A 23,529-nucleotide genomic window follows, 5' to 3' on the forward strand; every position below is an offset into this window, starting at 1 on the left:
TCATTTTAAAGGTTAAACTGAAAAGTGACTGAGCTTATTGTATTGTATCCCTTTCACTTTTTGAATTTCTTTTACTTTCCACAATCCGTGACACTTACATTGTGTACCTATGTCTTGTGTAGATATAAAAAATAAAGCAGACAATAACAACACTTTATAGCAACTTTATCCGATTGGAGAATGTCAGTAACACTGGGAAAGTATTCAAAGAAAAACAACAAAGAAATCCTTTTTCTTCTTTTTCCTTTTCAAAAGGACAATCTTGTCATGAAATACAGGACAATATTACAAAATAAAATACAGAAAATACAGTTTCAAAAAAAAAGAAAAAAAAAGAAGAAGAAGAAACAAAACAATACATGGAATCAGGACAGAAACTGTTCCAGGATTTAAGGCAAAAGGACTGACTGGACAAATATATACTGAGGGAAGTAAAAGAACAACAAGCTTATTTATCCATTTAACCATCAAGTGTGTTTTTAATATTTACTTTGGATGCTACAATTCTTAGCTAGGAACATTTGCTAAAATATATCACAGTAAATTATTCCTTTAAATATATCTTGAAGTAAAATGACCTTTTTATAAGAATGTTTTGCTTATGATGGGGGATTTTAATGAAGAATTGAAACAATTTATAAAACAATTTTAGAAGAATTTCTGTAACTGGTTGTTCAAGCCAAAAGGCCACCGGTCCCTTTAATACATGTTAAATGTGTAATATAAGAAACTACGACAATTTATAATTTGTTATCATAGTTAGCAGGCTAATGCGCTATCCTTTATGGAAGCTAGCTATAGGTACCTATTATATCCTTTATGGAAGCTAGCTATAGGTACCTATTTATCAAAAGGACATGTAAATACAGATTCTAATTATCTAATTATCATGTAAATGCAGATACTAAATCTGATTATTTTGTGCTTTAAAAGGGGAGCAAAATGTTGTCTACCAAATATATTTTTGGTAAAATAAAAAGTGATTCTAACAAAAGTTTTAAAGTTATTAGAATGTAAAACATTTAAAGTTATGTCACAAAAGTGACTTTGAAGACTTTAACAGCGCAGCTACAACAACAACAACAACAACAAAAAACCGTTCACATATCTGGGTGAATTATATAGGACTCCTAAAAAGACTTTAGTACGAACAGGTTAACACATTCAACAAAATATCTAAAAAAAAAAATACGTCATGCCCTATTGGTGGGCATAATGAAGAGTTTTGTGGAAGTCAATATGGAATGGACAATGAGGTAATATTAATAATGATAATTTTGCCATTTTAGGGGCAATAAGAATGGCATTTGGGGGAAATTAAACTCTTCATTGTACCCTACACCACTGCTCTTCTGATCATGTGCATAAAAGTACATTGAAATGGTAAACCAGTGTGAAATGAAATACAGCAGAACTGTTAAGGAAACAAGTGCCATTTCAATGAGCACAAGACAACATGTATTAGGACATCAACAGGGCTGACAGCATACATTTGACATTTTACAGTAAGAAATGGACTTTAAATAAATTAAAAATAGCAACAAAAAAGGTGTGATGACATGTGATGTCTATGAAAGAAAAAGCCATGTAACTATAACTGTAAAATGTAAATGTAATATTAGCACTTTATATTTAGTACTTACAGCTACATAACAGGACTATTCCTCTCAGAGCACACGTCATTACAGGTGGCACTGATTTAATGGATCATTAATACTGAGACTTTCTACAGAGTGTCCCAAAAGTCTCCATATTCTTTATACTTATTTTCTATCATATATATTTTTTTCAGATAGCCTTTAGTAATGCCTTTGACAAAAGAAGAACTTATTGAATTCATTCTCATGGCTGGATCAGGAAGCTGTCGCAAGGTTGCGATGGCCTTTAACAGGAAACATGACAAGCACATCACACACGACATTGTTCCCAAACTTATTATCACATTCAAAAAGACAGGAAGTGTTGCAGACCAACCGAGAAGTGAACGTCCATGAACATCCACTGATGAAGGCATAACCGACATGATGCTGGCATGAATAATCCCCTATGTATGGAGACTTTTGTGACACCCTGTAGATGAATGCTATTAAGGAACAAATGATCTAATCATTGATGTCCTGCATCTGTTACGTTTGTTTTACCGTTTGGCATAGCTAAGAAGAAAAAGGGGGGAAAATTAACATGTATAATGGAATGGCGTGGAAATGTTTTGGACACACTCCAAAAATCGTTTTGGACTCCAGGGACAGATATGCAAAAAAAAAAAATACATTCAAAGATAAGTTATATGGGGAAAAGTTAAAAAACAACAACAACAACAACAACAAAAAAAAACAAAACAAATCTATGAGCATGCCATGTACCATCACATTAATCAGTACGTTAATTGTTCTCCTTCATCACAGAAACTGAACTAAAGTATAAGAAGCACAGACCTGTAGTATATGACAGGTCAATGTTTCTCACATGATCAGTTCAACATGTCAGATCCAGTCTGCGTTATTAACCACCTATAAATAATCTACCTTAGGACTTACAGAGCCAAAGGCATAGCAGTAAGAAACATAAAATATTATTATTATTATTATTATTATTATTATTATTTTTTAGAAACCTTCTAATATCTACATCACACATTTACACTCTGTGGTTAATGTTGTATTTATAACCATTTTTGAACTACATATTCAAACTATTCACATACTGCATATCATGAATGTACAAAATGGTCCTTTTATGGAGAAATGATCACCATGGATACCATGGAGTTGCTATGTCTGCTTTTAGGCCTGGCTATAGGAACACCACGTAATTCTCTGGGATGAGTCCAGTCTTGCCATTATATGTAGCTTGGAGCCACCCTGGTTCCACTGATGGGTGCACTGTGTAGAGAAAAAACAAACCGAACACAAGACAAAACATGAACCTGTCTGTTTTTTAGTAAGGAAAGAAATCATGGCAACAAAGGGTTTTTTTTCCTTTTTTTTAAAAATAGGATTCACATGCAGCTAAGGACATTTATTTACTGTGCACTGAAGGTCTAAAGATCTTAACAGCTGCTTCAATACAAAACAGAGTGTATGAAATATTGTGTTTATTATTTAGAAATATTATCAAATGAGGTTTTTAAAAAAAAAAAATATTGTGCATTTCCTATGTTTCTGTGTGTCTGTCAGTCCCAGTGAAGGAGAAGTTGCCTGTCTCACTAAAGAAGGCATGGCTTCTGTGTCTGTCAGACTTATTGCAGAAGGCTCTGCTTTTTTGCTTCTGATTCATTGTATTGTATTGTATTGAAACTGCTACAAATGGTATATTAAGTGTATCTCAGTTCCATCATTAAATTTTTTCCCCCCGATTTTCTCCCTAATTTGGTCTTGGCCATTTCCCACCCACCAGGCAGCTTTCCTCTATCACATGACAGCTACCAAATGGGGAGGGTGAAGGCTAACACATGCTTCCTCTGAGACACTCAGATGAAAGCGATATCCGCTCTCTTCCACATACGTGAGTTCACAGACGCCCACGATTGGCTAGTGTCACTCTGATCGACAGGGGAGAGAGAGTATGCCATTCCTCCCACCCAGACAGCATGGCCAATTTTGCTCTTTTTGACTCCCAGGCCTCGTTGTGATTCAAACTCGCAATGTCCTGATGAAAGGCCGAACTCTTTTCTGTTGTGCTATTCCTCATATTGTTGTATGCATCATACCACGTACTGAGTGAAGAGAGCTGCAGACCTTATTCTGCAATATGCATTATTATGCCTGCTCTTTTCATAAAGTGTGAGTGCGTTTACCATTGTAGAAGACAGCTCCCTTAGGAAAGCTGAGCTCATGGCTGTGCTCGGCTTGGCAGGAATACATGGCTTTGGCCTCCCTGTAATCATATCACAGGAGGTGAGTTAGAAAGAACACAGCTGGGACTAGCTGCATCTTGATAATGATGAAGTGGACAGGGTCAGAGGTGAGTTCGAGACTGGCGGGTATGCATGGGCAAAATCAAATACCAAAGATCTATTCTGAGATTACAAAACCAACATGGCTCCTAATATAGAAAGCAAACACAAGCAAAAGCAACTCTGTATGACATTCAATCCTGAAATGTTGTGGCACAATGGGGCTAAATATTATAACAGAGTGGTGAAACTAATAGGGCTCATGATTTGCTCCGTGCCTGATAATGTACCTTCCAGCAGCGGCCGGCTGGGAGACCACAGGGCTCTCGAACAACGCGGCTCTGGAGGCCACCCTACAACAGTAAACGGTGTGAGTCGAATACAAAGCACATAATACAAATTCATCAGTTGCACTCACAAAGTTTAGTTTCTGAGCGCTTTACACATAATCTTAGTGTGACAGTTTATTTAACGTCAACTCCAAACAGACTCGTCTTCTCTGAAATATGTGTGATTCTTTTTTCTGTAGCATAAGTCTCCAAGTTATAATGAAGGCAAAATGCATTTTGGTTTGGATCCACTATGAGAGCACTTTGGCAGTTGGAGAGAACGTTAGCGGCCAGCACTGTGGTCTAAGTTCACCTCTGAGCAATCTTTCTGATGGCCGAATCTACCCAAGAGGACTGTGGCAACAAACAACCTGCATGGCTTTCATTCATTTTAATCAGCCTTTCATGCCTTTTGCATTAACGAGGCATTGAGACTCAGAGAATACAGTATCTCACGAAAGTGAGTACACCCCCCACATTTTTGTAAATATTTGATTATATCTTTTCATGTGACAACACTGAAGAAATGACACTTTACTACAATGTAAAGTAGTGAGCGTACAGCTTGTGTAACAGTGTAAATTTGCTGTCCCCTCAAAATAACTCAACACACAGCCATTAATGTCTAAACTGCTGGCAACAAAAGTGAGTACACCCCTAAGTGAAAATGTCCAAATTGGGCCCAATTAGCCATTTTCCCTCCCCGGTGTCATGTGACTTGTTAGTGTTACAAGGTCGCAGGTGTGAATGGGGATCAGGTGTGTTAAATTTGGTGTCATCGCTCTCACACTCCCTCATACTGGTCACTGGAAGTTCAACATGGCACCTCATGGCAAAGAACTCTCTGAGGATCTGAAAAAAAGAATTGTTGCTCTACATAAAGATGGCCTAGGCTATAAGAAGATTGCCAAGACCCTGACACTGAGCTGCAGCACGGTGGCCAAGACCATACAGCAGTTTAACAGGACAGGTTCCACTCGGAACAGGCCTTGCCATGGTCGACCAAAGAAGTTGAGTGGATAAAGTCCCATATTTTGCTGTATGTGAGCATCGGTTTTGCATTGACCAACCTTTTTTAAATTCTATTTATATCTACAGTATTTATAACTACATGAATATGTCTTTATTTTAAACAGCCATAGCCTCATATTCCAGTACAGTACTCCATTATACTTATCTTGCATCAGCCGGTTAACCCCTTAACCCAATGTATGTTCCTTACTCTTCTAACTACCTACCATTTCTTTTAGTTTCACTTCAGCTGCTGTATAATATGCTTTATAATATATATAGCTGAACAATAAGCCGTGAGTCTGTAGGATTAACGCACAGCTGATTGAAATACATACAACACCATCCGCAAGCCTTTAAAGTAGTGTTGAAAAGACGACATGTCAAATCAGCTGCGTTGTATTATGCAACATGTATTATGTATTGTGCAACATGCTGTCGACACATCTGTCCCAAAGTTGAGTGCTATGCTTTGACTAAGAGTTTGAGCTGAAGACTGCTTACACAGAACCAGGCCTCTGGTATCCATTGCTCTCTGATGAGTCCAGGCTGCATCTGCCTGTGTCTTTAACAGGGAGGTCTGGTAAAGGCAATGACTTCAGGCTGTCTCTGTTACTGCGAGAAACCAAACTCTGAACTGAACCATGGCAGCTCCGGAAACCTACACGAAACACACAAAAACCCGATTGTGTAAATTTGAGCAACTGAACTCATAATCTTAAAAAAAGAGATGTGATAGAAAGAATGAAAGAAGAAGAATGAATGAAACACTCGGAGGGTGACAACGAGGTGGTGTTACGGCCTGATGTGAAGCGGAGTTACTGTTACCACCAACAAAATGCTTTATTCCTCAATAACACAGCTTTTTACCAACAACTACTTATTTTTTATTTCTTAAAGAATACCACATTGTACTTTTTGTTCATTTATAGTTATATTTATCAGTGTTGTGTTTAGTTACTGCGAACGTTCCTGTCAATACTTGCGTTATAACCGTTATAAAAAGCTTTTTCCTCAATTTTAATTGAAGTTAATAAGACAAAAAATATATTACTTGTTATCGCAGCTAAACGCAATATCTCTTTCCTTAGACTTTCCCATGGTGGAAAATGTAAAGTAACAGCTTTATCTCTGACTGTAGCACAGCACTGACACTGGAGACTCCTTCTGCAAATCTCCTCTTAGAAACAATAACATATTAGAATCAGTACGTTCATGTAAACCAGTGGTTTACCTTTGAGCTGAAACTATCATCAGAGCTGCTTTTATAAAAAATAATCAACACCTTCTGACCAATGAGATTCCAGAAATCAACAGTGCTGTGTTATGAATATCATTTAATATATCATTTAGCTATTCAGAAGGAAAACATGAATAGAGAGTTATTTTACTTTACCTCATGTGTCATTTTCTAATATCAGAATGCTTGTACATTATAATTTTCTAGTATATATAACTAGTACTGATACTGTGCTTGGATTTTCAGTGTGCTCACCTTCAGAGATGTGAAGGGAGGTGAGGGAGGAGCAGGAGGACATGCTGGATATGTGCCCTGATCTCTGCACCTCTGCATTCTCCTCCTCAGCTCTGGTAGGTAGCTCCGGAGCTGGAGAAGCTCGCTCTGGTGGGAGAACACTAAGAGCCTCCTCCCACTCTCCATCCGTCTTAGCTGCGTCCTCTTTGGAGCTGGAGTCAGGACTGGTGGTGCCACCTGGGCTCTTAGGGCCATCAGAGGACGGGGACGGAGTGGTCCAGCACAGGCTGCCTGAGATCTTGTGTTTGGACCGTAAGGGAGAGGCTGCCTTGGAGCAGCCGTTCTGCTCTGACGAGTGAGAGGACAGAGACTCCAGGCTGCCCATGGGCGTGCTGCTGGGACTGCTGCTGAATGTGTCACCTGCGACAGAAGAAAGCGGACAAGGTGGGCCTAAATTTACAAACGGCTGAATTAAAAAAGACTCACAAAGTTAAAAAGAGCAGAATGCTTCATCCTGGAAAGGAAGTCAAGTAAATCAAGTTAGCGAAAAGTGTGATCTCTGACACTTTGTTCGTCGCATGGTTGTAGGTGGGATGATTTGAGTATTTCGGAAAATTCTGATCACTTGGGATTTTTCACATACAACAGACTCGAGCCCTCTAGGCGGTGACAATAATAATAATAATAATAATAATCTTATGACTAAAAATGTCTACAGTTCTTTGACTAAGATAAGACTAAAATGCCCAGACTTTTAGTCAACTAAATCTTGAAAAAAAAAAACAACCTCGGATAAAGTTTACTAAATATAATAAAAACTATCAAGGACATTTGACACAGGACTAAAACTTAGACTAATTAGAAAAAACAACTGACAAAATTAACACTAGATGGACGGAGAGACAGATGGACAACCTGAAAGGCATAAAAATACAGCTACTGAGGGCCTACAGAGCCTCACATAATGAATGTCAGACTGAAATGGATACACACTGTCAGCATCAGCCAAGCAGAGAGCAGGCGAGTACAGGCCTCTGGACTTGCGCGGGCCTGAGGATAGGCAGATGGCTTTGCTGCGGCGTGAGCTGGCGCGAGACTGAGCCTGAGGCTGAGGTAGAGGTACATTGGGATCCGGAGACTGATGAAAGATCTGAGGAACGTCAATGAAATAATATTCAGTATGCTTGCTGCCATAAATCCCATCACAACTTCATAAGACACTGAACCTGAGAACAAAGACTTGATTGTCAGCCTCCGCTGCAGGACTAATGAATTCTCCTCAGTGTGTTTGCTAAACAGTGACACCTGCTGTTAAACTTAATTCAATAAAACAGACAAAATGAGTCAACCTTACCTTCTCATAGTTCTCTATGAGAATCTCCACCACAATGTTTTGAAATTTGATGTTCATCATGGCAGCCACGGTCTCCTCTTGGGAGCGCATCAGTGTAGGGCCGAAGATCACACCGAGATTAGATACCGTCATCAAATTCTTCTGGCTGTGAGTGGAAACCCTGTGGGCAATACAGAAAGAGTTTCAAACGAACACAGATTCAGATCCTTTCACTACTGCTGATCTATAAATTGTGATTGTGGTATGTGTTAAAAAAGGTCTCTCAAGGGTTCTTTGAATTGGTGAGGGCTCTAGTTTTAACAACAGCTCCTTTTAAACATCCTAGAAAAGGAAACTTTCTTGTAGGGTTTTACACAAAAAATTTCAATGGTTCCCCCCAGAGAGCCAAAGCCAAGAACCCTGTATGGTGCTATAATTAACCTTAAACCTTAAGAATGTAATGTGACCAGCTTGAAAAAAAGAAAGAAACCACACTTGCTAATGGAAATTCACCTACTGATTCCCATTTTCCGTCAGCCTGTTAATGGAAACCATTAGAACGATATTTTATTGAAAGCTGTTTTTTTTCCAGCAGGGCCAGATTTTATCATATGAACTCCACTGTTTATCCAAACACTCACAGAAAATGCCCTCTCCTATGCTCATAATGCTGGCTTCTGCTATATCAAGCCAGGAAATGATCTACATTGCTGCAACAGTTACCACATGAAATCTTAACGCTATATTCTCTCAGAGTAACCTACACAAGCAGATGTTTGATCAGGATGTCCAGCATCTCTCTGTTCTTCTCCGGCAGCTTGTGCACGAGAGAGTGAACCGCACAGACCCTGTAGTTCTGATCGTCTGACTCTAAAAATGCGACACACATTTTTGTGAGGATTTAGTTCGTTAAAGTCATCTGCAATGCTTTAAACATTCATTTTCCATTTTCTCCCCATTTGGAACGCTCTGAGGAACAAGTTGGGGCAGCTAGAACTCACTGACTGCCAGGATGAAGTCCTTGTGAAGTCTGTAGGTTAACAGGGGTTCAGCCAGACACCTGCAGGCAGAGAGCAGCTCAATTAGCGCACATGCTTTTGATATTAACTAATGAATTCGGGTTTAAGCGATTATTTTCTAACCTGAGGTAATTTTTGAGTCCACTGGTAATGGTCTTATTATCCCAAGTGTCCGGGTCAAGGTCCATGTCTGCAGGAGCTTTGGCGGCTGCAAGAACAAATGTCAGTAGATAGCGAATTTAAGTCAGGTTCAAAAAGAAATAAACGACAACAATAAAACATATCATAGCACTGTTGAATTCTCGACTCTGATTGGTCAGAAGGTGTGGATTCATTTTCTATAACAGCAGTTCTGCCAACAGTTATAGCTGCAAAATGATCACAAGTCTATGTTAACGTGCTCGATCGAATCATATCTATAGTAACAGCTCATTCACCGTGACTTGTATAGTGGACACTCCACATGATCTATGACTAATAATAAATGGATTAAAAAACATACTGTTATTTAAGGAAGGTGGTGATATCAGTAAATCCTCTTCATTCCAGAAAGCAACAGATCACCCTGTCATTAATTATTTCCCTATAGTAACAACTCATTCACTGTGACGTATAGTGGACACTCCACATGATCTATGACTAATAATAAATGGATTAAAAAACATGCTGTTATTTAAGGAAGGTGGTGATATCAGTAAATCCTCTTCATTCCAGAAAGCAACAGATCACCCTGTCATTAATTATTTCCCTATAGTAACAGCTCATTCACCGTGACTTGTATAGTGGACACTCCACATGATCTATGACTAATAATAAATGGATTAAAAAACATGCTGTTATTTAAGGAAGGTGGTGATATCAGTAAATCCTCTTCATTCCAGAAAGTAACATATCACCCTGTCATTAATTATTTCCCTATAAGCATGCTCTGACTTGTTTTATTCCTTACTTAAGATATGACAGTAATAAATAATAAAGAACTTATATAAAAGTTTAAAAGCTTAGAGAGTTTTACCGAACACAGAGGTCATAAGTCTCTGCACTTTAGAGTTGACTCCTCCAATTCTGTACAGACCCATCGTTTGGATACCTGGGAAAATACATATTTACAAAAAAAAAAAAAATTATATATATATATATATATATATATATATATATATATATATATATATATATATATATATATATATATATATATATTTTTTTTTTTTTTTTACAGGGATGAGAGAACAATATGCTTCTGTTATGCTATCTACAATGCTGTGAAAAAGTATTTTGATTTCTTCTGTTTTTGTGTATATCTCATACTAAATTGTGTCAGAAATTAAAACAAAATCTAAGATAAAAGAAAGGCAACTTGAGTAAACACAAAATACAGTTTTTAAATGAATTTAAAAAATTGGCCTGTGTGAAAATATATTTGCGGCTGTTGTTTCTAATTCCCCAAATCTATGGAACTGCATTCATAATGGGGTTCAGCTGGACTAGACACAACCAAACCTGATTACTGCAAACCCTGTTAAATCAAATCAACACTTAAATATAACTTTTTCCAAAAGAATGAAGTTGGTTAAAAGGTCGTACCGAGTAATACACTATGCTAAAGTTGAAAGAAATTCCAGAAATTATGAGGAAGAAGGTGATTGAAATACATCAGTCTGGGAAGGATTACAAAACTATTTCAAAGGATCTGGGACTCAAAAGAACCATAGTGAGAGCCGTTATTTCCAAATGGAAAAACTCTGCACAGTAGTGAACCTTCCCAGAAGTGGCCGACCTTCCAAAATTCCTCCAAGAGCACAGCAACGACTCATCCAGGAAGTACATAAAGGTCACTGTTCATGGCTCCATTATCAGAAAGACACTGAAAAAATGGCATCCATGGAAGAGTGGTGAAGAGAAAACCACTGCTAACCAAGAAGAACAGTAAGGCTCGTCTGAATTTTGCCAAAACACACCTTGATGATCCTCAAACCTTTTGGGAGAATGTTCTGTGGACTGCTGAGTCGAAAGTGGAACTGTTTGGAAGGCAGGGTTCCTGTTACATCTGTTCACAAAAAGAACATCATGCCTACGGTCAAGCATGGTGGTGGCAGTGTGATGGTGTGGGGATGCTTCGCTGCTTCACGGCCTGGGCAACTTGCAGTAATTGAGGGAAACATGAATTCTGCTCTCTACCAGAAAATCCTAAAGGAGAATATCCAGTCTTCAGTCTGTAAGTTGAAACTCAAGCGCAACTGGATTATGCAGCAAGGCAATGATCCAAAGCATAGGAGTAAGTCCTAGTCCTAGAAGTAAGTGAGAGACTGATCTCCAGTTATCAGAAGTGTTTGTTTGCAGTTATTGCTGCTAAAGGTGGCACAACCAGATTTTAAGTTTAAGGGGGCAATTAGTTTTTCACATTGGTGCTAGATTTTGGATAATTTTTTTTGCCTCAATAAAATGTTTTTATAATAAAAACTGTATTGTGTCTTTACTCAGGTTGCCATTGTTTTATGTTGTATTTTGTTTGAAGATCTAAAACTATTTAGTATGAGATATACACAAAAACAGAAGAAATCAGGATAAATCAGGAAACCGGGGGCCTGGGACAAGTGGTTTTCATGTGCGGTCGACCCCAAAAAACTTTCACAAAACAAAAGGTTTCATTTGGTATGTGTTTATGTGCCTCACTGTACTTGTCCTGTGATAATGCACGCTACTCTTTCTGAACTAGTATGCACAGATGACAGGTGATCTTTTCAGAATCAGGAAATGCAGCAATGTGAAAACAAAACTGAGCTAAATAAAGTGCAACATGAAACTGTCTCCTGCTAGCACAACATGCATAATTCACCACCTCGAGAAAATAAAGACGCTAGCCAGACTCAGTTAATATCTTTTACGTGTGATGACACACATCTCATAAATTAGATCTTGGCCAAGAACTTTGTCAGAAGAGGATATTAACTATATACTCCTTGTTTTTCCTTGGTCTTTATTAATATACTTATCTAGTTAATACTATGTTACTACATTTACAGCATTTAGCAGGTGCCCTTATCCAAAGACATTTACAGCAGTGCTTTGTAATCTCTATCTAAAACATAAACAATAATCATTCTAGGTCACTAGGTCATTAAGTGTTATTACATTACATTAGCTAGCAATTTATTTATTCATTTTCAATACACTTTTTGCAGATTCTGTACAATTATAACATTATAACATAATAGTGTATTTGCTGTGCAAATACAACTGAGCTTTCAATGATCCAGTGGGCTAGCTAGTTTATCTTTGGTTTGTCCACCCCTGTACTGTAAGTAACTATAAAAAAAAAAAAAAATAACCGTTTGATGAAGACTCAATCATCAATCCATCCATTTTCCATCCACTTATTGTGTATAGGGTCGTTGGGGAGCATGGAACCCTCAGGGGCAAGGCAGGGGACAACCTGGACAGGGGTGCCAACCCGTTGCAGGGCACATTCGCACATACTCGCACAGTTCACTCACTACAGACAATTTGGAAATGCCAATCTACTTGCCAGCTCATAACATATAACTTTGGAATCCAGAGTACCCAGAGGAAACCCTCCAAGCAAGAGGAAAACATGCAAACCCCAAGCACACAGCGCGGAGGCAGGATTCAAACAGGAGGTGTGAGGCAAACGTGCTAACTGCTAAGCCATTGCCGTCAATGAGCAAAGGCAATTTTCGAAGCTACTAGGGCCAGAACAAATTTTTAGTGTTTGGACTTGTAACATGAGTCTATCTCTCCCCATAACACCTATCCAAATCTTCATGAACTTTCTTAAAATGACATCCTGAAGCTACATAATCAGCTTTAAAATTTGGGAGCCTTGGAACAGAGGCAGTATGATGCCAAATTATGACAGACGATTTGCTGTTGCTCAATCATCTGCGTGATATAACTTGATAACTTAAAATGTGGTTTGAGGCAGAAATTTACAGAAAAGATTTTGGGTAAGATAGACTTCCATTACAAGTTCAAACACCAAAAATGTCTTGTTTTATCGACTACATTTGGGGTAAAAAATTGAATTTTCACTGAACCTTTAAATCAGAATCACAACACAAGTATAAGCATGCGTGTTTCCACTGGAAGAGAAGAGCCATTCATCCGGGAATGTAATTATCAGTCTCACCTCTTGTCTCCACAAGGTGAATGCACTTCTTTACGAAGTTAAACCCCGCCTCATTTAGGAATGCTGCACACACAAAAGATGCCTTGCATTACCTTCCTTTATCAGAACATTTCTCAAATTTGTGACATCTGATTATGTATGAGGAGTGTACTTACTTTCTTCTTTCTTGTTCAGAAGTGCTGGAAGTGTGTAAATCTATAGATAACAAGACATACCACTATTAAACATATATCTAAACCACATTATATATATTATAAGACAAATCTAAAGTTCATTGATACACATTCAGTTTACATTGTTTGGGGTAAATCAATCCCACAGTGCTTGCTGTGTTGTCATCTCTTTTTCTTTTGTGTTTTTGTTTCAGAGTGGAACTATTATGGGTAAATCCAGCAAGAGATCATGCTTAACCATCGCCTTCACTGACTGATGAAAGGTTCAGACCATAAAGAGCCATGAATGAAATATAAACACACAGGTCTCTCATCTTCTCTTCCTGGGCCTTAAAGTTTCCAGACAGCACGTCTGATCTGTCTACTGATAAAGATTACAAGGAAAACAAAACTTATTAAAGCACCTAATACAGGAAAAAATGGCTGACTCTTCTCACATCAACATTTATTTTTACACCACGGTCAATCTGACTTCCTGCATTGCTAAAAATAGCAGAGTATTATGTTAAGAATGATAATGATCTAAGTGAATAGTAAACTACAGATTTGTTTTGTCTAGACACATTTAGGATATACAGATGGGTGAGAAATTAAAGGACAATTGGTGGCCCTGTTGTGCCGTATATACTGTAATTTATTTTGCTGGCATATTTAGCTCCACTTGTCCCCTTAGCATGAAGCATAACTGCAAATAATGCACTAAAACATGCAAAAAAGGTCTCTTCCAGAATGACCCCGCCCACATCCACAGGGCAGGGCACCTGACTGAATGACTTGATGAGGATGAATGTCAATGTCATATGATGTCAATCATATGCTATGGCCTTCACACTCACCAGATCTCAATCCAATCGAACATTGTGATTTTGGAGTGACATGTTAGTGAGGGAAAATCTTTTTGAAGAACGATATTCATCACTCCAGTACAGTTCCAGAAACTTGTAGAATCTTTTCCAAGTTGTACTGAAGCTATTCTAACAGCTCCTTGTGAACCAGCATCTTACTAAGCCACTTTATGTTGTTTTTCCTTTAATTTGTCACCTGTCTGTATATACACACAGTGCCAGTGAAAATTTGTGCACTCTTTAATTTCTCATTTATTTCTATACTGGAATACATTGTCAGTACATTCAAATTTTTTGATTTTCAAAATTCTAAAATACTGCCCCCCTCCAAAAAAAAAGAAAAAGGAATATATTATTTGAATTGAAAAAACGTTTTTGTACTTTTTGTTCATTTTATATTATTTAGAGAGAAAAAAATCTAGATCTAATTGATTGAAGACCTATAGCTTACTCACTCTAATTAGACAGTAACTATTAAGAATGAGCCAAAATTTTTGAATTTCGAAACCTTTGAGAACATCTTAAAAAAAAAAAAAATAGAACAGTTAATTAGGCATTTCTGAGTATTAGTCAGAACTGTATAATATATAGTTTGAATTTGGCAGTTTACTCCAACATGAATTAAAGGGGAAAAAGTTTTTGGGTCTGTTGTTAATGAGCTAATTATGGTGACAGTCTTAAAAAAAAGAAATAAAAAGAAGATACAGTGCAAGGTTCATACCTTCCTTGGTAAAACTGCCCCCCCCATTCTTTTTATAATGTTTACACTAGGAATAGTTTACCAGTTGCTGGTTACAAAGATAAATCATTGTTGGGGAAAAAATACTGTACAATGATATTTCATGATTTAACAACAGCAAACCAACAAATATTTATGCCTTGAAAATAGTAGTTTTCCTAATATTAGTTTTGCCTGAAATGTTTATCAGTCACAACATATATTTCAAGATTCAAGATCTGAGATCTGCAAATTACTAAGAACTTAAATACAACAATTAAGGACCTTGGTACAGAACTGACATTCTGTGTCTTTTTGTTTTGTAACACTTATAATTACACATAATGACTAGAAATTATAGTGATAATATATGTATATTTTTATACTGAGTTACTGAAATTCATATATACTGCTTGTATTTCATCTTGTAAATGCCTTTCATGCATAGAGAGCATGATGTCCATGTGAAAAAACAGAGAGATATACATCTATTTAAGTTTCAACAGAAACAGGAAGGAACTACTCAACAACTCAGAAATCAATCACTCCAGACAAAGCGGACTCTGGTTAATTGTGCTGAAGCTTTTTATGAGTCTGTCCCTACAGTACCGGAAACCACGGAGACAAACTCTACAATAAAAACAAATCTCAACACAATAAAGGATGACCTCACACTCCTAGTTATACTTGCTTTGTAGGGAGCTTATTCAATGACTGAAGAATTCAAGTGAAACTTATTAGTATTGTGCTATTTCTTTTGTATACTAGATGATTTTCTCTGAATATGTGAAGGTGAAATGTTTACATTTGATGGTTTGAATCAAGGAAATAAATGACGAAAGGGATAGTTCACTGTTGCTTTCATTATTATTATTATTATTATTATTATTATTATTATTACTATTATTTTATTTAACAAGTCAATGCTTCATACTTTTAATCAGTTTATAGTTACTGTTAATATTGTGGAATACTGCTGTTATCACTTACGTTAAAGCAACTATAAACAGTCGTTCCTTCACTTTCTGTTGACGTTATTAAGGAATTTTATATAAAAAAATGAACTTTTTTACAGAGAAACTACAAAATGCAAATTCCTCTGTCCTTAGACTTTTGTGTGGCGGAAATCATTAAGGAATAGCTACTACGTCTGACTCGTACAAAGCGCTGACACTGGAGATTCCTTCCAAAAATGTTAACTTCATCATATTATTGATTGTCTGTAGAAACTGGCTGTGATTTGAGCTACATACAAAAAAAAAACATCATCTGCTCTGCTGTATAGCATGGGATTGGTATAATGGGTGTGTTCTTACTGGCTCTTTTCCATCCATGGCCTCCATCCACAGACGTCTGTTGGATTCAGACAGAGCCTGCAGGGTGATGATGCCATGCCTGAGGAACAGAATAATCAGATTTCAGAGGTTTGCTGCACGGCAACTGTCTGTACACAGCAACATCAGCTGGTGCACAACGGAAACTTGGATGTACTGCTAATTAGATCGGGTTTAAGTAGTGAACAGCACAAAATCCCAAAACAAAGAACAAAAAAAAGAAAAAAGAAAAAGCGCAAAAAAAAAAAACAACAACCCAAAAAACCTATAATGTTTTCTACGCACCATTCCAAAACACAGGCAACTCAGGATTATTGGCACCAATTATGTTACATAAACATTACACACAGTAATTTAAACCTTCTACTCAAACAGCTGGAGAAAAATTCTGAGTACTTTTTTAAAAATTTATTGACACCCCTAATTAAGGTTACAGTTTACTTGAAGTTCACAAAATGCAGTGCCAGAACTTAGCCAAGTGTCACAGGAACTACCTTTGGAACTTGTGAAGATGAATGGCATCATGGAATTGTCTAAGTAACAGCATACGTATTTTAGACCAAAACCTGGTTGTCTCTGCCAGGAGGTTGATATTTCAACAAAATAATGAAATCCAATGTATACCCAATTCAACACAGAAATGGTCGTGAGACACAATATCAGTGGTTTGCAATGACCAGGTTATACTCTTTGAACCTTTTCGAAATCCTGAAGTGAAACTCGAAACTCTGAACTGAAACAAATCTAAGGTGCTTTCACACTTGCCATTTTTTACTGGTATGAACACCCCCCCCCCCCTACCCCCCCAAAAAAAACAAACAAACATAAAAAAGGGAGTTAGTTAGAGTTACATTTATATAGAGCTTTTCTAGATACTCAAAGAGCCTTGAATACAGATAACAAATTTGTACAAGCAAAACGTGTGCAGGTGGTTGAGGGAAAAAAAAACACCAAGTGTGAAAGCAGCCTAAGAATACAACTGTACGATACAATCGTCTATAAGTGTCCCCAACCTTGTTAGAAATTACAGGAAGTGTTTCAGTGCTGTTATTCTAGACAAGACTTCAACTAATATTGTTTGCGGGGGTGCGAATAATTTTGAAATCATTGTCCTGTGTAAAATAATTGCACCACCTGAAATCATTTTATTCATTTGACAAAATCGTGTTAAATAAAACCGCACAGTATCCGAATATATTAAAGGGACAAAAGACCACTTTTTGCATTTTATTTTTTTATATACCCATTTTGCAAATTTTCATGAAGGTTGCCAATAATTCTGGAGTTGACAGTATAATTAGTAGAAAGTAGCATTTGATAAGGTGAAAGATGTAAAGACTAAGTGCAGCATGTGAAAGGAGCTGTTGGTAGCTGGTAGCATGTGGTAGCACACGTGCAGTCACAAAACAAAGCAGGAAAAATCGGACATACCGGTGGACTTTATAGAAACATTGAAGAGAACTGAACAGAATCCCTTGACAAGTGTTATTTCTTCGGTTATGAAGAGCAAGAAGAAAGGAAGTAGAGAAAAGAATGTTGAATGGAGTCCTTGAGAGACTTCTGAAGTTGCCAAGGAAAACATTAAAGTGGAAAATGCAATATTAAAAAAAAAAAAAAAAAAGAATTCTGTACCACACCCTCTAAAGCCAAACGTCACAGCGTCCTCACTGACCTCGCAAAAGCCTGGAAGGAATTGAGGGAGAAAAAAATGTGCTATCATATGCAGAAGTGCAGAAACTGAAAACAAACCTTTCCACCACTTCAATATCAAAGCAGAATCGCTTGTCGATGGAGTCTGTCCTTCTCCTGATGCACGACTTGAGCTTGAACATTTCAGGTGGACTCAGAACCAGTCCGTTCTTCACAAAAACACAAAGAGTCACTTACTCAGCATAGTAAAGCATTGTGGAAATCTAGAACTTGGATATGTACGAGACATTAAAAAAGACAACATTTTACAAATCAAATGTTCTACCTGTTTGCTTCCAGATTTGATTTCAGAGCTGCTCATGGTGAACATCTTAGTCTCTTTGTCATACGTGCAGTAGTGTCGGCTCCACGTGAATCCCAGAGGACCTTTAACAAACAGGTTAAGGTATTCAACATATATTCAACAAATGATGTGCTTGTGGGATTATTCACTTACATGATAAAAAAACCAAAACACATATATAAATAATAAAAAATAAAAAAATAATAAAAATATATATATAGTGCTTGTAAAGAATTGAAAGAAAGAAAATACGGTTCAAAAGAAAAAGAAAAAACGGAGAGAAAGAGAGAGAAAGAGAGAGAGAGAACAAACGAAAGAACAAAAATACATGGGGAAAAGTTGTGGGAGCACTTAAAAGGGATATGTGTAGGATGGGAGTGTGGGGGCATTTACTGTGGGGGAATTTGTATGGGGGCTTTTAGCTGTGCAGGGGAATTTTGTGGATATCTGGGCATTTATCAGTGAGTGGGGCATTTGTGGATGTGGGGGCATTAAAATTAAAATGGAGGGGGTATTTAGGGGGGATGGCATTTATCTATAGGAGTGTTTAGCTGTGTTGGTATTTATGGAAGTAGTGTGTGGAATGGGCAATATGACAAAAATATCACATGATGACAGAATACTCACGCTTCTCCTGTACATAAAGAAAGCCCTCCATAGTCCACTGTCCAGGAGCTTTGAAGTCCTGCTCTGCTGACCTTATCCTTCGCATCAGATTCTCCACTTCCTGTCTGGTGCTCTCAAAATTATTCCTTGTCTTCAAAGAGAAAACTCAGTGAATTGTTGGTTCAGGAAGGGCACAGAAACATTACTGACTGAAACTTTCGATATTATTAGAAGAAGCCCTAAAATGGTCTTGGCTACATTTGAACTAAACAATGAAGCCTATCACCAGATCAACCAGATCATCATCATCTTAATGTCTACTCTATTCAATAAATAACAGTGTGCAGTAGGCTTGTTCAATATTTACTTTTTTCCCCTTCTTATGTTTTTTTTTTTTTTAAACAGATAGATGATTTAATTGTCCAGAACCAATAGTCCAAAAAAAGACAGAAAAACAAGCATGTTTTCATTTCATTTCATTTTAGGACAGTAGAGGATAATATTATTATCAGCTATACAGTGGGAGACTGCATAGCAAAAAACTCGGTTGGATGGTGAATTTTAACTGACTGTGCAGTAAAAAAAAATCCCAATATGCTTTCTCTCTCTATATATATTCCTTTTACAAATCAGTTGTCTAATCTCCACGGTTTTTCTCTTAAATCTGTAGTGACTGATGCAAAAAAGCGCCAAAGAGCTCTATTTAATCATATTTTAATTATCAATATTATTAACAGTAGGCCTATATAATCTTTTTAGGTCAACATTTTCATCCTTTTTTCTCTTTTGGTGCAAAACTAGAAGCTCAGTTTTTCTGTCAAAAGAGCTCAGGAGAAGGGGGCGGGGTTTCCAGGCTTTGTCAATTCATATCGGAGAGTTTGTAATGTCAGCGCAAATCATTCTTGATTCATGTGTGCTCATCTCCCATTTTATTAGTGCAAAAACTGGCAGGTCTGGTAGTAAACATCACTGGATAACAGTAATATAGTACAAGCATAGTATACAGTATGCCTTTCATTTTGAATTTACTGCATGATGTGTATCATGGACTCTTACATTCTGCAGGTTGAACTGAAGCTGCTGCTTATATGGCTCAAATTCATGCGCCAGCTCATAACCTTCATGGTAAAATGTGAACAGTCCTTGGAGAAACGCCAAGAGCTGAGAGAGAGAGAGAGGGAGCGGGGAGAGAGAGAGAGAGAGAGCGAGAGAGAGGAAATTTTTCAAAATGACCACAGATTTGGGCCAAGATGCATCATGTGACGTCATCACAACACAAATTCAGTCAAAGTCCTCTTCGATTCAGATGCATCAAGCATAAGTACAGCTAAAATGTCTCATTTACCAACAAACATCACTGTACAAAACGATTTCGTTCTCTACACATTTGCATGGATTTCCTCCAGGTTCTCTGGTTTCCTCCTACCTCCCAAAACATTCTGCCAGCTAGATTGTCTACAATAATATTCCTAAGATGTGTGTGAATGTGCGCATGGCACGCTGTGATGGACTAGGGTCCCATTCAGGGTGTATTTCATGTTCAGTGCTCTAGATCTAAGATGAATGAATGAATTTCCCAACAATTTATCAGATTGCTTCAGATGGTAAGGAGTTGAACTAAGCTGTGGGAAATTACAGCTACATTTATTCATCATCAATAAATGTTTTTCCTGATGAGTGCTGCTGTGGTTTAAATTACTTATTAGTCATAATTTCTTCTCAAGTGTTAAAAAACAGTCCTTTGCACATGTTCACTTGTTACTCCATTAACCTCATAGTCCCAGGGTACAACTAAAGAAGTAAACCATAATTACACATCTATCTGATTAAATTGTTTATCCCTGCTTACTTGCTGTTGTTTGCTGTTCAGCCAGCTTTCAAAATGAAAAAATAAAGTATTGATTGAATTCCCATTCTCACCGGCTCAACAAACTCAAATTTCTTTTTCTCTTGCACTTCTTGGATCTTGAAGACGTATTCAAGGGAGGCATCACAAAACATCTGTCGCTCCTTATTGATCTGGGTATCTGCCTGAAAAAAGAGACACGCATACATTCACATATCAGTTCGCATATCAAAGAGCCGGCATTAAAAAAAAATCGAATTACAAATCAGACACGGTGAGTATATGATGAGACTTCATTAGAATGTTATGAAATGTTACCTCTTGTAAAAAGGACTCTTTCTTTTTTGAAGACAAATTCAGATGTTTTTCCAGAAATGTATAGTATTTCTCAGTTTCCTTGTCAAATTTCTTCTTTCCCTCCTTCAAAAAAACAAAAACAAGATAATGTTGATAACAAAACTGGCATTTCCTTTGCTGTAATTACAAAGATAAATGTCTTGTAAAAAAAAAAAAAAAAGGAAAGAAAGAACCTGTTATATAACAGGCCAAACAAACTTCGTGCAAAAGCCTCATTAAAATGTTTTGAAGATGTCCGTTTGTTTACTTGATTCGGACAGACATAGACAGAAGGCTTTCTGCTTGGCTGTCTAACCAGCAGGTGGTGTGCTTGTTCCTGTACACTGGACCAGCATTGAATTAATACTTTCATATTAATCATATTTTAATACAAAAAAACAAACAAACAAACAAAAAAAAAACACTTACGTCATGTGACGTGCTGAAACGGTCACAACACAGACTCATAAGGTAAAGGATTATTAGTTTCATATCTCAAGTGATTACATTGTAATGTTCAGGCAGTAAACAGACTGATGGGTTACACTGGGTTTGGATCGGGGACAAGTTAGGGATTAGTTAGGTGTTCACAGAAGAGGTGTGTCTTAAGCAGTATTTTGAAGATAATGACGGATTCTGCTGTCCAGACTGAGGTTGGAAGTTCATTCCACCACTGAGGGACAGTCATTTTGAAGGTCCTGGACAGGGGTTACTGAGGTGTCAGAACATCAGAGAGCTAAAAAACCAGTGATTCATAGCACACTCTCAGAAAAAAGGGTACTAAATTGTGCCTTTCTTTGTCACTGGAGCGGTACCCTCAAGATTACATCTTCTATACCTTTAGTGTGTATCTTTTACATTGAAAGGAGCTTGTATTGTACTGTGCCTTTAAATAAGAGCGGTCCTTAAAATCCAATTAGGTATCTTAAATCAATTCAAAGGTCAAATCTATTCACATTATCATACAAAAGATACACAGTAAAGGTAAAAAAAGATGTACCCTTGAAGGTAATACTCCAGTAATAAGGAAAGGTACAGTTTAGTACCATTTTTTTTTTAAAAGTGCAAGCAGAGAAACAAAGAACCATTCCTGTGAGCATTTTTTCATCGCTCACTGCTTTAACTCCTACCCATTAAGGTTGATTATTTATTAATATGCAAATGGAAAAGTCTGGAATTAACTGAACTTGAAAACATTGTGCAATCTTATTCGCTATATCTGACAGAAATCCACAGAGTACATGCATTTTTCAGTCCCATTATCTTGTTCTTGTAATCTCAAGATAAAAGGTTGTTTTGTCAAGATAGCAGAAGTGGGTTTTTTTTATTGACATAACAAACTGAATGACAAGGCTTGAAGATAACAGGTTAGACGAAGAACTGTGCGATATCAGGAAACTAAAAATACATTCGTTAAAAAAAAATCTTTGTTTTACTAATTTCATACAGCAATCACTTAGTTGTAAAATAAACAAATCAGAACCTATGCTAGCTAGTGAACTAACAAAAAGTATGCTAGGTACATTTTAACCCTTGCACATCCATGCAGTATTAGAAAAAGGGTCACATTCGAAAATCATGAAGAATATTTGATTAATCATTAGTTTGACATGTCGTGATGTCAGATTTCTGACATTCTGAGGCATTAGCAGTGGAAAAAAAACACCTGATGATTCGTTGCAGGCTTGCAAAGCACAAAGAACCTTGAGAGCACTAAGAACTTTCACTAAGAACGGCTTTCTTTATTGCACTCATTATCCCTGGAGACAATCTAGTTCTCAGATAAGCAACCCCCAAGCTATGCTAGCAAGCTAACATTGACTCTATAGCTGCCAATTTAGCTTTCCACATATACCCTGAGGGCAGCTGAGGTAGGAGAAAAGGTCACATTCTAAAATAAGGAGGGCAATTGATCAATCATTGATTTTTTTTACATCTCAAGTCTATGACAGTGAAGTGTTTCTCCAGAACAGGAGAGTAAACAGATCAGTGAGTTACTGAGGCATTGGAGTGGAACTGATGATTCATAGCAGGTACTGTATGTAAAGCACAAACCACAGAGAAGTGAGAACCTTGTGAACAAGAGACGACAGCTGTAAAGAAATCTTTGCTTCACTAATTTTTAAACCATGGACCTGTAAATCACTTATTTGTAGATTAAACAAACCAGAATCTTTGATAGCTAACTCACTAGCTAACAATATGTCTACAATACGTTTAGCTAAGCTACCCCTGTAGTTATCCACATGTGGACATAACAAACCTCCAACTGTCTGCAATTAAAATAATAACAATAATAATAATAATATTAATAATAATAATTATATATATATATATATATATATATATATATATATATATATATATATATATATATATATGAAAGGAAATTCTCTTATATCATGTACCCTCTTATATTATGAACTGCTATCAAATACCTATGATGAATGTAATCATTTAATAACCTTGT

General features: G+C 37.0%; 1 protein-coding gene across 1 annotated transcript in view; it reads right to left on the bottom strand.

The window, feature by feature from the left end:
* Positions 1-622: 622 nt before the first annotated feature.
* The window catches only part of arhgap42a (Rho GTPase activating protein 42a), a 51,274-nt gene continuing 28,367 nt past the window's right edge, over positions 623-23,529 (bottom strand). The window contains exons 5-24 of the mRNA XM_053648264.1: positions 21,042-21,143; positions 20,798-20,908; positions 19,934-20,038; positions 18,899-19,028; positions 18,254-18,354; positions 18,028-18,137; positions 16,261-16,339; positions 13,364-13,403; positions 13,209-13,271; positions 10,077-10,151; positions 9,185-9,269; positions 9,044-9,102; positions 8,807-8,912; positions 8,064-8,223; positions 7,703-7,859; positions 6,731-7,129; positions 5,740-5,896; positions 4,186-4,248; positions 3,797-3,876; positions 623-2,882 (exon numbers count right to left, since the gene is read on the bottom strand). Coding sequence (XP_053504239.1) covers positions 2,794-2,882; positions 3,797-3,876; positions 4,186-4,248; positions 5,740-5,896; positions 6,731-7,129; positions 7,703-7,859; positions 8,064-8,223; positions 8,807-8,912; positions 9,044-9,102; positions 9,185-9,269; positions 10,077-10,151; positions 13,209-13,271; positions 13,364-13,403; positions 16,261-16,339; positions 18,028-18,137; positions 18,254-18,354; positions 18,899-19,028; positions 19,934-20,038; positions 20,798-20,908; positions 21,042-21,143 — 2,271 coding nt within the window. The 3' untranslated portion in view covers positions 623-2,793. The remainder of the gene's footprint in view (positions 2,883-3,796; positions 3,877-4,185; positions 4,249-5,739; positions 5,897-6,730; positions 7,130-7,702; positions 7,860-8,063; positions 8,224-8,806; positions 8,913-9,043; positions 9,103-9,184; positions 9,270-10,076; positions 10,152-13,208; positions 13,272-13,363; positions 13,404-16,260; positions 16,340-18,027; positions 18,138-18,253; positions 18,355-18,898; positions 19,029-19,933; positions 20,039-20,797; positions 20,909-21,041; positions 21,144-23,529) is intronic.

This window comes from Ictalurus furcatus, chromosome 18, assembly GCF_023375685.1.
Source record: "Ictalurus furcatus strain D&B chromosome 18, Billie_1.0, whole genome shotgun sequence".
Taxonomy (NCBI): domain Eukaryota; kingdom Metazoa; phylum Chordata; class Actinopteri; order Siluriformes; family Ictaluridae; genus Ictalurus; species Ictalurus furcatus.